We start from the raw sequence: 15369 nt of genomic DNA, 5'->3' as shown, positions 1-15369 counted from the left end.
CCATATTCCCCATTACCCCATATCCCATTCTCCTTTGTCCCATACCTTATTCCATATAGCCCCATTCCCCATTGCTCCATCCCCCATTGCATCGACTTATTTCCCGTTGTCATATGCCTTTCTCCATTTCGAAAGGAAAAGTAAAGTAAATGTTTTATCAAACACATATAATACATAAGGATGCAAAAGGTTTTGTGGAATCAATATTGAATTTCAAATCTCGCCGGCGAGTTCGAGAATTACCGAAATCACGCGATATTTGCATTGTTTACATGTATTATCGCCACTCCCAGCTGCATCAGAAATAATTATGCCCAATTATTTTAAATCTATAGATATATATGTATAGATTGTGAATGAATTTGATTTCTAAAATTATTCTTAAAAGGTTAAAATTGTCAAGATAAGGCCTTGTTGATTGTTGTCATACAGTATTAGTGTTCAATGTGTTTAATTTGTCAATATCAAAATCATACGAATGTCTCCAACACAAAATTATTTCAGTATGGATTTTCAAAAAATATTTACGTTTAGAAATCGTATAAGCACGAACATTGTCAATCAATAACAAATGTACTTCCGGTCAATATTTGAAAAAAAAATGTCAATGAATAATGAACAGCGACACAATGTAAAAATAAAAAAAAATATTCTAAAACATTCTTGTTTAATAATTATTTCAAATTGCTGTCATAGAATTATGATATGTACGTTGCTTGCAGAAAAAGGCAGAACAATTTTGATTGACCAATAAAAATTATTCCCTCGCCCATTCCAATAGCCCTATTCATCTACCCCATTCCCAATGCCACATTACATATTGTTCCATTCCCCACGGCCCATTGCCCCATACCCCATAAAATGGGAAGTTTATCCCATACAGGTACTGTATATATATAGTCTTTTTCTTCAGTATTTGAATTCTAACTACTGTAGATATGTATATAGTGGCTATACCACTAATCCTGGACATTTTTTTGTTTCAGGAAAGCAAAGAACCGAAATAGATGCTGCTAGAGATGTCTGAAGATGAATAGGCGAACTGACAAAACCTATCTTTCAAATTTTGTTTGTTGCTACAATGTACATCTATAAGATCTTGTTAAACCTGTTGAATGTGTATGCAATTTTTGCATTCAAGTATTCCTAATTTAGATTGTTTTGAACAAGAATGTTATTGCAAAACATTATTATTACATTTTAGTAAATGGTTGTTGTAAACGCTATTATAAAATTTCTGCAACCATATATTTGCACGTTTTTAAAACATTTTTAAAAATGTTTTCAGTCTTTTTAAGTAAACGTTATAATAACATCATAGGGAAACGTTTTTTAAAACGTTATTACAACATTTATGCAACCATATATTTTTACGTTTTAAAATCTTTTCTAAAAAATGTTTTCAGTCTGTTTATCGAAACGTTATATTGACATTGTAGTGAATGGTTATTAAAAAACGTTTATTATAATATTTATTTTTTTTCAGCAAGCATATATTTCTACGTTTTAAAAACATTTCTAAAATGATTTCTGTATTTTTAAGGAAACGTTTCTAAAACATTTTTCTACGTTTTTGTGCTAGCTGTGTAAAATATATAATCCAGGGACAAAAAACATACATGGACAACAGACATACACAACAAAGAACATAAAGTACTAAAATAGCACTTACAAAGTAACAAAAACAAGTAAGCAACTCCGATTCTATTAAAAACTGGGAGCATGGACCAGGTGCATCGGTAGGATAAGCGTCCTCTGCTTTTCTAGAAACACCCACCGAGTTGCACATACAAAATCAACATGATCAAGTTCAGGTAGACGAAAGGAAAATTATGACACGTTGAACAAATCAGTTTTTATGGCGCAGTTAGATACACTTAACGATCCATGATCTATGATGACGACCATATAACTTCTGTCGTGATGATTTCAATATTGTAGGAACATAACCCTGTTTCAGATGCCAGTTAGACGTCTAGTGCGATACAAATATCTGCGTAGTTTCATCAAGCTCTGGCATAACGCATGGCGCTTAAGGGATGGTGTGTAAGATGAACATAACCCTGTTCCAAATGCCTATTTGTTAGAGTTCTAGCGCGATACTAACAGTCTGCGTGTTTTCGGCAAGCTCTGGCATAACGTATGAGTTGTGATATGAACACTTCATACGCAGGTGCTGAAGGGATGTTGACACAGGTGAAAGGAAAGTTGACAATTTTGAATGAAAACTCATCACGTTTGTGATTATGAAACAACTTACATAACATTGTGTCTTTTATCATTTTTTAAAAGTTATTCAATACCTTGAACCCTCTTATACTTTTGGACAATATCACATAAGGGAATTTGGGTTCCAAAAACAAAATGCTTGATGTATGGCTGCAAATATCATGCTACAAGAATTGTTAATTTACTTACAATGTTCCGTATTTTATGGTACGTGTTGCTCGTTCGACGAACGATCATAGTGAAGCGGAACATATTTAGTTGTCTTCCATGCACTATTTCAATTGCACAAATCAGAAAACTAATAGTTTAAACTTGATTGGAATCAACGGGATGTTAAATAGGTTTACATTAAACCTTGCTTGTTTGGTTATCAAACAGAGAAGTAAGTAGATGTCTGACACAATGATTTTGTATTTGTATTGGGTCAGCGTTTATATTTGTTTTCCTAAAACAATGCATAAATATTTTTTTTTAATTCATCGTCGGCCAGTTTTGACTTGAAACATTTATGAGCAATTAAACTTCATTAAGTTCATATGTTTCAACTTCTGACGCTTAAATCATACTTGTGCATATGTACACATGTGAATGAAATCTGGTCATTATCAGGACTCAAAACCCCAATCAAAACATGAGAGAATTGATGAAAATGTTAAAATTCTTGAATTGTTCCTTAATTTGTAATATTGTTTTCAATCGACATGGAACATTTGCCCAACGCTTGGTCAGGTACGTGCTTCATTTTTGTTATCCATTGTCAGCAAATCTAATAATTTAAGATTTATTGTATTTTCTAAATTCTTTCCTACCAAACAATAAGTGTTGATTTACCGACTGTTGTACTACTTTAACACTTGTAAGCATTGTTACTATGCAGCTAAATGTTAAAAAAGGTATTTAATGTAGAAAAAAATTAAAAACAAAAATAATAAACCATGAAAAAAAAAAAAAAAAATACTTGCAACATTGACTCCTAATAAATCGGTAATGGTAAATTCCTATTCTTCACAAAAAACCGTTTGTAACGATAAGCTAATCTTGAACGTGTTCCTTAAGGCAATTTAGAAATAAAAATAAAGCAAGGTCGTGGTTATTTCACCCAGAACGGAAAACCATTTAGAAAAAAGATGCTGCTATTAAAATAAGTGTTACTACTTACCATCAGTATATAATACAATGAATTTTTGCCCAGAGTTGAATACTTGTAATACATATTTTTTCTTTGATCCTTTTAAATTTTCATGTGGAAGATTCATCTTATAAATGGAGGCTGGTTCGTAAAGCATTGAAAGCCTGTCGCTTGTTAGCCCTGCCTAAAACAGCCACTATTTAAGTTTGCACTTATCTCATATTAATTGTTCTGTATTTTTGTATGGACTTTTAATCATACTCATTCATTTTGTCCTATCGTCAAGATTAATTCTCTATGAGAACCAAACCAAAGGAAACAGAAACGTCCAATTTTGAAAGAGAAGTTTTCAAACCCGTTGCCATGGTATTCAATAAAATCAGTTTCACGATTTTGGTAGTAAAGTTTTCCGTATTCTTTTCAACTACATCGTTGACATGAATAATGAAATGAATTAATCGATAAATTTACTCAACATAAGCCTTTTTTTACCTGTTTTATTTCATTATTTATTTTTAATATCTATTTTCTTTCGGAAAAGGGGGGGGGGGTGACTATGAACACCAATATTGTATATTTTTTCCCTAAAATTTAATTAAAAATGTCCAATCACGGTGTAAAAATCAATAGATGAAAAAAAAAAAAAAAAAAATGCTGGTAATTTCTTTTTTTTCAAATGATTGAGGACAAACATTTCACATGTTCCGAAATCTTTTTGTTTTGGTAGTAAAACACATCTACAAGTAAATGGTGAACGACAGGCTTAGCTATTGCATGACGTCATATTCTATAATTTTATAAATCTTAACATACAGAACAGTAGTATATTTGCTTTTTTTAATTTTCATTATATTTATGGTATTTCTTTTCTCAGTCATAAACAATTCCAAAACGTACTTTCTCGTATCATTTATTATTATGCTTCAACAAACATAATATAAAATATTAAAACGCCTGCATAGTTGCAATGGGCACCTGTTATGTTCATTGGGCAGTGTATCCTCCATCCATAAGAAATGATGATCCTGTCGTGTTACTACTTTCATCTGAACACAGAAACACTACCATCGCTGATACCTAGCAAGGAAAGCAAAACCACATCTAACCGTAATTGGTGCCGATAGACTGTGATATGCACACATCTGACGTTCATAATACCTGGAATGGATTGCATGTGTTGCAATCTATGCCATTTATTTTATTTTCTAAATGCTATTATGGCTGAGATTACCATCAATTAAAACAATGCAGAGCTCTTGATTATTTTGTTTCTTTCAAACAAAATAAACTAAAATGTGTATTATTTTTATGTGTTAATTTAATACTGATTCCAGTTCTCACATACCACATAATATATTCCTAATTTTTTCAATGTCTAATTGCCTAATCCACATTACCCATTGCTACCCAAGAAGATGCGTTCAAACTGCTTGAATATTTTTTTTTATTGAAAACGTATTTGTCTAATGCGTTTGACGCGTTTTTCAACAAACGGCCGTCATTCCAATGGAAACAAACTGTACTCCTTGACATGTCCCTTCACTGTTACTAGGCTTACATTATAGCTGATCCAATCTAAAGGAAGGAACATCGTTTAGCAAGATCCTTTGATTTTCAGTTCTGTTTTAAAGATGACGTTTTATCGTTTGACAATCCTAGTTTCGGACGTTATACATCGCATCTACACCAAGGAACTTGAGACAAAGGACACTACAGACAATGTTAATGCAGCTTCATATCTTGACCTACACTTTCAGATTGATGGTAAAGGAAAACTACCCACCAAACTCTACGCAAAACGCGATGAATTTTCATTCCGCAATGTCAACTTTCCTTTCATCTTCGGCTACATTCTTTCGGTATCTGCGTATGAAGTATTCATTTTACAACTCATACATTGTGCCAGAGCGTGCAGAGCTACGCAGACTTTTTGTACCGCGCAAGACTTCTTACAATTAGGCAAATAGAACAGGGTAAATTCCTGCAATATTGATCTCACAACTACAGAAGCTTAACGCTCATCATCATGCACTCGCTAGTGGTTCATCACGGTATAACCATCTGCACCATGGTATTCGATTTGTTAAAAAAGTTTTGGTTTCCCCTTTCGTCTACCTCGGACGTACGGTTTTGTGACCTGCTTGGTGGATGTTCCTTGAAAAGCAGAGAACGCCTTCCCTACCTACGCACAAGATTCATACTCTCGGTTCCTGATGAGGTCTGATTTGCTCATTTTCTTGTGTTGTTATTTTCGTATTATTTTGGTTATCTTATATTCTTTGTTTTTTTTTGTTTGTTTTTGTTTTTTTGTGTGTGTGTTTTCCATGCTCGGTCTTCGTCATCGGACTTTCCCTTTGTTTTCATCTAAAATGTTAATTTTCTTGTTTACCTCTACATATGAATTGGATGGAGCTCTTCCCATACCGAAAAAAGTACCTTCTTCGATTCTAAAGGTAATATCCAACGAGGCAAAGATTAGAAAATTCTTAAACATCTTTTGTAACTTGGTTTTGTTTTGCGGGTTAGGCTTGAAAGATAAAGGGAAATTAACATATTGGTGTGAAATTAAGAAATTAAGTACCTATTTTAGGCTCCTTAAAATATAGACGGCACTTGATCACTCTTGGAAAGTTTTTTTATACAGAACCATAAATTTAAATAATTTGATAGAAATTAAGACTAGTCTATCATACCTACCTGACTACTAATCAATAGTTTCTTGTTTGGATGTAACTTCTCAACCACTGATTCCTAAAATATAATTATTTTACTTACTTTTTTAACTGTTGATAAATTATTATTTTTTTTAAACTTCAGGGATCTCCGACAGTTTAAATCAATTATTTGAGTAGAACATGTTTAATTGACCGTTATTTTTGTCCCTTTAAGTAGGAATTCCTAACCTTAACTATGGCTGATAGAACAAGGGACATGTATTGCATTTAGTATCATTAAACAAGGTATCGGTAATAACTATAAAATGTATCTTTGCGATGTTTGTAGCTTTGACCTTTCGCCTTAAATAACAATGTATATTTGTACAAATCACGTATTACAATGAAATGAATTAAATCGATAAATTTACTCAACATAAGCCTTTTTTTTAACTGTTTTTCATTTCATTATTTATTTTTAATATCTATTTTCTTTCGGGAAAGGGGGGGAATGACTATGAACAACAATATTGTGTATTTTTTCCCTAAAATTTAATTAGAAATGTCCAATCACGGTGTAAAAATCAATAGGTAAAATAAAAAAAAAAAAAATGCTGGTAATTTCTTTTTTTTCAAATGATTGAGGACAAACATTTCACATGTTCCGAAATCTGGTGTTTTGTATTATTGAGTTCATATAAGAACACAAAGTGCTAAAAATTCAGGCGAATATCGTATGTGTTTATGTTTTACGATATATTATCCATTTATGCATGTTGACCTATAGGTTCTTTGTCTCCAGTTTTTTTCTAGTGTCAGAAGTTAATCAAATATATCCAAGCCAATTTACGAATTATAAACATAAATAATAGGATTATAACATTCAACAATGATGCCTTTGTATTAAAGTATAAACTAAGCACCCCATCTACATCGTGGAATAAAGCAATGAAACTCCATATAGTATTACATATAAAATTAATTAGATGTAGGGGTATCAATGATTACTTTGTTACCCACAAAAGTAGTCCCTGAGACGGATTCCTTTAACACCTACCAAGTGTAATCGTACATAAACTCCATCACTCAACCCAATCAAGAAAATAAAAGCAATCTTCTTATTTTTTTTACAAAGCTGAATACATATATATATATATATATATATATATATATATATATATATATATATATATATATATATATATATATATCTTTAACTAACGGTAGACAATGCTAGATAAGTCCATAACCAGAAATGTTAAAGTAATATGAAACTATAAAAGTACCTTGGCTTCATTCAAATCAATGCTCTGCATCTTGCTTACTATTTGAAAGTAATTCGTTGCCACTGTTAACAAAATACCATGTCAATTGATTTTATTATATTTAGTACAATCAATATCGTTGCTTCGTGATAATTTGTGGACAATGAAACAAATGTGTAGATTTTTTTTAATTCATTGACCAACGACCACTTTTTAAAGTTTCAAACAGATGAAAATTGAAACCCGCCAAAAATAATGAAATCACAGTTCCTAATCAAATTTCCGTGTCTATTTCTTTTCTTTATTGTACCGACTCTTTTTCCACATCTTCAGTTTGTACATACACTTATGATTGATTTTGTTGTCTTCAAAGCGTATCCAGATGGTCGCTGTTCACGTTTTAGATACTGCCTTGTATTTTGATGTCTCGAAGATGTCCTTCCGTATATAAGTATCAGTATCTTATTTGCTGATTTATTGCATACATAATTTGCCAACATTCTAATATCTCCTATTTGGTAACAACAGATATTGTGCTCTTTGGTCGCGATAAAAAAATATAAAATAAAATAAAAAAATAAAATTTAGAAAAGGTACTTAGCGATAGTTTAATGTAAGTTCATTAAAAGTTAATGTTACTATGTATCTATAGATGTATTTGATGTTCATGGACACTTTTACAGAGGCATTTTTTCCAATATGAATATCATTTTATGGCTGCACACAGATGAACTAAATATTCGTTATTACTATAACGTAATCATGATAACAAAGAAAAATAAAATAAACACAAATGCAAATACAAAAACATAAACAAAACAAAAACTCAACCAAAAAACAAAATTAATACTATTTTCCAGATGTAAATTTGTAAACCATTTTAATCGTTGTTTATCAAAATCTAGTTTATGAAAATCTGAAAATCATATATTTTGCAATTGTATTTAATTTTCTAATCATAAATGATTTCAAAATGATAATATCTTGCCTGACCTTTTTAATCATTCACAAACTCAAACAATTAACTAAGGATGGTTCTGATAATCACTTTGGGTGTCAACTAAACCGGGACATAGAGCATTCACTGTTATACCATCAGTAGCAACTTCAAGGGCAGTTGCCTGTAACAGAACAAAAGAAATTTGAGTATTTCAAAATATAGCAGTCGACAAAAGAAACAACATTTTGATCAAAAACTTAAGTTTTCAGCTTAGTAGAAAGCAGTACTGAATATGGAAATAATTATATTTTGACGTTTTGCGTGAGACAGTAACAATACAATACGCCTCAGATCTGATCCTATAGGAACAAATACAGGTTGATTAGAACAATTCTGAATTTCCATTTTCGAACTAAGGGGGACTAAAATTAATTTGTTTCGACGATCAGTTTTTCATTAGGTATTATGCTTTGTATCTAAAGGGTGTCTCTGCAACCGTAAAAGACACATCTCGGGGCCTTGACGTTATATCGTCATACGGCGACTAGGCAATCATTTCGTGAGTCTTTGTAACAAGTTCTGATATAGTTATATGTCAATATGCTGTGGTAGAAAAGGTGATAAATATACGACCTACGTCATAGACGTATTACGCTCCTTTACGGTCATTTATGCGACTTCATAGATAAAGTTTACCCAATTTTAACGACGCCACAATAGAAGTTGATCCATAACGGTTGGCATTTCACACAACACATGGACTTCGTCATTTAAGTATAACCTTGGTTCCCTTGATTATTATTTGTAAATCTCAAATCATCTCCGGGCACTGAATGATAGACTAGGACCCATTCTCAGAAATAACAGTTTAATGACAAGACGTTCATAACCTATTGGCGACGATATACCGTTATGTGTATGTGCATTGCATGCCTACCTTGGTTAGTCCAATTAATCCATGTTTTGATGATACGTATGCTGCTAAATCAGTTTTCCCAGTCACACCAAAAATTGATGAAACATTGATAATTCTTCCCCACTCTAAAATTGAAATCAAGGGAAAAAGGAAAAATCTCAACTTTTTGACAATTTTGTTCTCAAGGAGCAGCTGGGAACACTGCAACGATCCATACAAATACAAAAAAAAAGACTGCATGTTCGTAACGCAAATTAAAATAAAAAAATACTCCAATTTTTATCCAAATTATTGCATGTTTCCAATAGAGATAGTGTAGAGGAAATAAAATATAAATTGGGAGAATAGTAAAATTGGTTGCAAAAAAGTCAATTTGTAAGAGAATTATAAGTAAAAGTTAAAATATATATATACATAATTCAAAAAGATAATGCAATAGCATATTTAACAGAAATGCAATGAGGATTCGACGGGGATCTCTTTTTTTTTTCTATTTAGAAATTGGCCGTTTTCTATGGGGAATGACGCGGATGGTTTTTGTTGTAAATTGAAAATTGATATATTCAAAAGGTATACTCATATTGCCATAGATAAAGAATTTGTGATAATCACTCACTCTTTGCCTTCATTCGTGGCAGAAAATGCCGTGTAAGGACAAACGGTGCAGTCAGATTTATTGATATGATCCTGTTCCAGATATCTTCAGTGGTGTCCCCGATGGAAAGTATTTGTCCAATTCCTAAATCAGATTTTGTTGCTTGATTTGGATCAAAAATCGATTAAGTATGCAATTGTCTGTTATGATTAGCAAAAATCAGAAACGTGAGCGGATCTGTGCATATGTTTACAAAATGCTTAAACAAGTTAAAAAAAAATGTATGTTAAATTCTAAAGTTAAATAATAAGTTATATCTCATATCAATACTATAAGTGCATTTTAGGTTACTAATAGGTTGAATTAAAATTAAACGACCTGGATACACCCTTATCATTCAAAATCGATAAAGAATGAACCAAACCCATTGTTTGAGCAATATCAGATGTTCTTGTGTCCATTTACTTATTTCAAAACGTAACGCATGGCTGTGAAATCGTACCTGCATTATTTACAAGAATATCAACACCTTCTGGAAATAAGCGGTCAACTTCAGAACACAGGAGCGTTGTATCTTTGTACAAATCACATTGTATATAGTAAGCAGCAGGACCACTGTAATTAAATACAATCTCAAAAGTATTTTATTCAAAATATTCTGGAGGAAATCAATTGTTCTATATAGATGAAAAGAGAACCGACATACTATTTATAACTTAGTGCACATTTATTCCCTATCTACGATTTTGCGCCATTCATTTTAATCTGAAAACATGTCCAACTTACATTGCATTTGCCTTTTCAATACACAATTTTGCCTCTTCTGATGTCCTTGAGCCGGTCATTACAACACTGCAGCCTCTTTTCAGCAGATCTAATGCAATAGAAAATCCTATGCCACTTGTACTCCCTGTAACAAGAGCAACCTTTCCTTTCATCATGACTGCAGTTTCTGTCGAATTATATCAAGTACAAAATACGTAATCGAAAATTAACAATAGCTGTGTACGTGCCACGTTTGAGATTTGTTGTCTATAAATAAGTTTATACATAATGCAATATTCATGTTACAAAGTATATTTTTTGTCATTTTTCCCGAAATGTTTTTACATATACATAACTATTCTTTTGACGATGTTGTATTTTGCTACTAGATACAACGATACAGTTGATTCATCCGACCCCTGTCTTTTAAACGTCATTTTTAATTAACAGCTATCCGGGCAAATTTGAAGATTCAAAGGAATTTGGTTTACATAGTTAACACTGTTTGTTATAAACATATATTAGTAACTACAACGATAAATACAACTAAACTTACTGTTTAATAAGAAAGAAAAAAATAATCTGATTTGAATACGAAAGACATGATATGACATTAATTAAGCAACGAACATGTATTGTAATTATTTGTTACTATAAAGGTATGCATGTTTATGAATACTTAGTTATTGCACAGAAAACAATGACACGTTGAACAAACAGTGTATCCATGGCGCAGAAATCCCTCTTCCAGAAGCATGTTTGTTGAAATTCTAGCGCAATACAAAAAGTCTGCCTAGTTTTGGGAAGCTCTGGCATTAATTATGAGTTGTGATATGAGCGTCCATACGCAGGTGCTGATGGGATATTGCCACAGGTGAAATAAAATTGACAATTCTGAATGAACAGTTATCACGTTTGTCGTTAAGTTTGGTCAATAGTTTCCCTTTACCATCACAGTGTATATAGTATCCCTTATCTCAAGTTCTTTGGGGTAGATGCGATGTATCAAATCCGCAAAGTTAGAATTGTTTAGAGATAATACGCCATCTATATAGCGGAAACTATCTAGCTAAACGATATTCTTTCTTTCAGAACAGATCAGCTATATAGTTAGCCTCATACACTCTTTGAGACGTTTACGTTTCCCATTTAAGCGTTTGCATCGTTTATTGTGCATTTACACATCGTTTTGCGTTCGTTAAACCACACGATAAACGCACGATAGAAGCGTTCGTTTAAACGCACGCTGGGAGCGTCCGTTTAACCGCACGATAGGAACATTTATTTAAACGCACGATACGAGCGTTCATTTAAATCCACGACAGGAACATTTGTTTATATTTGTACTTTGATTATTTCCGTGATTTAACTGTTATTTTATTCTATTTTTTGCTTTTACTAATTCATATAATTGTATTAATTTTATTTTCTAGTTTTTTTCTGTCTTCATTATATGTCAATAGTATTATTTTTCCTCGTTTGTATATCGTTCGTTTAAACGCACTATATGAGCGTTCGTCTACTGTGCATTTAAGCGCACGCTAGGAGCGTTCGTTTATCGTGCGTTGAAACGCAGGCTGGGAGTGTTCGTTTGTCTTGCGTTTAAACGTACTATAGGAGCATTAGTTTAAACGCACGATAGAAGCGTTCTTTTATCGTGCGTTTGATGAGCGTTTAGCGTGCATTTGGGTATCGTGGGTATGGGAAACCTAAACGTCTCAAAGACTAAGGGTGACGGACATGTCAGCAAGTAAAGGAGCACAATTTGTTCCCATTGGAATGCCGACCACTTGTTGAAAAAAGTGTCTACCAAACTGGGCTAATATTTTGTCGATTAAAGATTTCAGCATTTTGTAAACAACTTCCTCTGTATATTGGGAAGATGATTTGGAATTATTAATTACAAAGTATGAGGAATCTCTACCAAGAACTATATATTTGTACCTAGGTGTACCATCAAAGACCAGACATGGAAAACAGACATACACAACAAAGAACATAATATAAATAGTCATACATACAAAGTAACAAAAGCAAATGAGCAACTAGGACTCCACTAAAAAAATGGAGCATGGACTAGGCGCATCGGTAGAATAAACGCCCTTTGATTGTACTACGCATTTGTATATCAATGTTCCATTTATTTTAGAGTTTCAGTAATGTATGATGCTTTTTGGTCAGGATTTCAAGTGAGCGTGGGGAGTTAACCAACGCAACTTAAGACTTTATCACAGTAATTACATATTGGGGTGCCAGTTATTACATTGTAAAAGATAATACATAAAATGGGATCTTAAATACTTCATCAGGTGTTATTAAATGACTGAATTGCTCAAATGTAATTTAAACAAAATGATGGTAAATTCTGACAATTCAGTCAGTCATGATATAATGATAATAGATTTTTTGCGGACGTCAATAGAAGGTAATTCAGAGACAAAGACCGGACATGGAAAATAGAACGTAAAATGAACAAAGTAATACATACAAAGTAATAAACGTAGCGGAGCAACTCGGACTCAACTAAAATTGTGAACATGGACCAGATGAGCCGGTAGGGTAAACGTCCTTTCATTTTCTAAAAACACTGCCGAGTTACTCAGAAAAAGACAAGTACAGGGTAGACAAAAGAGGACAGGAAAACTATCAAAATCTGAGACAACAACCGGGATAAAAATGTCAGCTCAAGGCCACCGTGGGTTTTCACTGAACGACGAAGAAACCTTCATACCACAAGAAAGGCTGCAGATGGTACAAAAACATCATTATACAAAGATACAGAAAAGTAGTTGCCTCAATGTACTGAAGTAGCACACTAAACTTATGTTGAAAACTAATCAAGACATACAGAAGCCAGAAATTCCTGACTTGAGACAGGTGTAAATAATACGGCGGGGTTACGTACTTTGGCGTGATTAGTACAGTCCCCCATGAAATATAACCACTGTGGCAAATAAATCATATAATTCGCACACCTGAAAATCAGTTTAAAACTGTTTCCTTCTAAAAACAAATATAAAGGAACTGAATTCACACTAATGAACAAACTAAGGACTTCTAGTAGTTAACTTACATGCATACTCCAGACTAGTTTAAACGTACAAAACGTTATGTTCCCATCGTATGTAAAATCAATCCATATTCTTCCCATACGTCGTAGAGTATCATGGTAAATCAATTGACACAAATAAGGTCACAATCCATATCATGCCAAACATCGTTTTTAAACAAAGTGTTATCAACGATAAGGCTTTGAATCTAACTGAAAGTTTTACAAAACTTTATTTTCAACTGCAAACAAATTATTTGATTAATTGATTTGAACAGGATTCTATTTATGGTCGCCATCATGAAATCTTGGATCGTTACTGTGTATCCATCTGCACCATGACAACTGGTTTGTTCAGCGTGTCTCGTGATTTCCTTTCCTCATTTGTCTACTCCGGACTTGACTTTTAATGAGCAATTCGGGGGTGTTTCTAGAAAAAGAAGAACGCTTACACTATCGGTGCATCTGGTACATGCTTCCAATTTTTAGTGTGGTCTGAGTACTTTGTATATATTATTTTAGTTACTTTATATTCTTGTAAAGCATTAATGACTATTAGTCCGATTTCCTAGATAGAGTTAATGGATATTTATTGATGAAACATAAATCATAACATATTTAAATCAAGTCTAAATTTCATACAAATAGAGGCTACGGTCATGTTGTGAATGAATACAGACGCTCTACAAATGCTTTAACATTATTTATAGTGCAATCGTTTTATTTTAACAATGCACTGACCATTTACAACATTTGGGATTCGCGTACCTGCTTATCCTTTATGTACATCCTATTTATTGCATTGACAGTGGCAAAGGAAGAATAGTTGGGACACAAATGTAATAATCAGTAGAAAGATGAGGATTGCAGATCGAAGAACATAATTATACATGCATTGACGAGAAATTAGTGCGTTTCACGAAATCGGCATACATGTAGGAAAAAAAAAACAAAAACAAATCTTTGATTGGTAGTCTTAAATTTGATTATATCAGCAACATATTTTATTAAGTACAATCGATCTGTTCTAACGGACGGTTGGAATGTATATTTTTTTTCAAAGTTGTGTCCCTCTGCATGAAGATTTGTTTCTTAAAACTCCCGTGTCAAAATTCAACACTGATTTAATCAAAAGAAACAAAACCAAACTTGTTTAAGTCTTTTAATGACAGTTTGATCTATTTTCCATTCAATAGTAAAATATTCGGAGATGTAGATACATACAACATGTGCAGTGCATTGACATTCATATAACAGTCATTTCTTACGAAGCTATAATACAGTTCTGTAAACTGTAAAATTACATTTCGCTTTTTTTAAGGGATGTAACGCCAAAATAAAACTGTGAATAATTACTTCGAAGAACATTATGCCATAATTTGTGGAGCGTTCGCGAATTTGAGCCTTTGTTAAGTAAAATGTTCATATCATTTAACATAGATGGTGGTTAATACATGTCATATATTTACCATTTTACTGTCAATAGTGATTTCATATACAATATTGTCTAGAGACTAACATTCAATAACATGTCTTCTCCGCGCTCGAATAACCGCCCTCAAGGAAGTACCTGGACATGTTCCATGTTCTGACATGAAACGTCGCTGTAGAGTTTACACGTCTACCTCAAACGATGATTCTCTGAAAGATGAATCTCATTTAGTCTCTGAAATTGTCAACAAGGCGACAAGATTATCAAGACAAATTTGATGAATTTTATCAAATTTATAACGTAAACTGTTAATATTGAGATGATATACTAGGAAATCGTTAAGATGTTTTTTTTCTGGTATTTCTAAGTTCATCAAACGTATCATTTTGCTCCGC

The 15369-nt window shown here is 32.7% G+C and overlaps 1 protein-coding gene across 2 annotated transcripts; it reads right to left on the bottom strand.

The window, feature by feature from the left end:
* Nucleotides 1-4252: 4252 nt before the first annotated feature.
* On the bottom strand, nucleotides 4253-10705 carry LOC148606056 (uncharacterized). 2 transcript variants are annotated; one of them, XM_088546435.1, is made up of 7 exons: nucleotides 10515-10703; nucleotides 10231-10343; nucleotides 9750-9872; nucleotides 9155-9258; nucleotides 8326-8398; nucleotides 6056-6109; nucleotides 4253-4435 (listed from the first exon to the last, which is right to left on the bottom strand). In XM_088546435.1, the coding sequence occupies exons 1-6, from the start codon at nucleotides 10667-10669 to the stop codon at nucleotides 6096-6098; spliced, it is 582 nt and encodes a 193-aa protein (XP_088402561.1). In that variant the 5' UTR covers nucleotides 10670-10703; the 3' UTR covers nucleotides 4253-4435; nucleotides 6056-6095. The 2 variants fall into 2 exon arrangements, with proteins under 2 accessions (XP_088402561.1, XP_088402562.1); XM_088546436.1 differs by lacking the exon at nucleotides 9750-9872 and having other exon boundaries at nucleotides 10515-10705.
* Nucleotides 10706-15369: the final 4664 nt, after the last annotated feature.

This window comes from Perna viridis, chromosome 9 (assembly GCF_037379345.1).
Source record: "Perna viridis isolate PV_CMFRI_1.1 ecotype Kerala chromosome 9, ASM3737934v1, whole genome shotgun sequence".
Taxonomy (NCBI): domain Eukaryota; kingdom Metazoa; phylum Mollusca; class Bivalvia; order Mytilida; family Mytilidae; genus Perna; species Perna viridis.
Note: the sequence above shows the minus strand (reverse complement) of the source record. Positions and strands in the feature narration are given on the sequence as shown.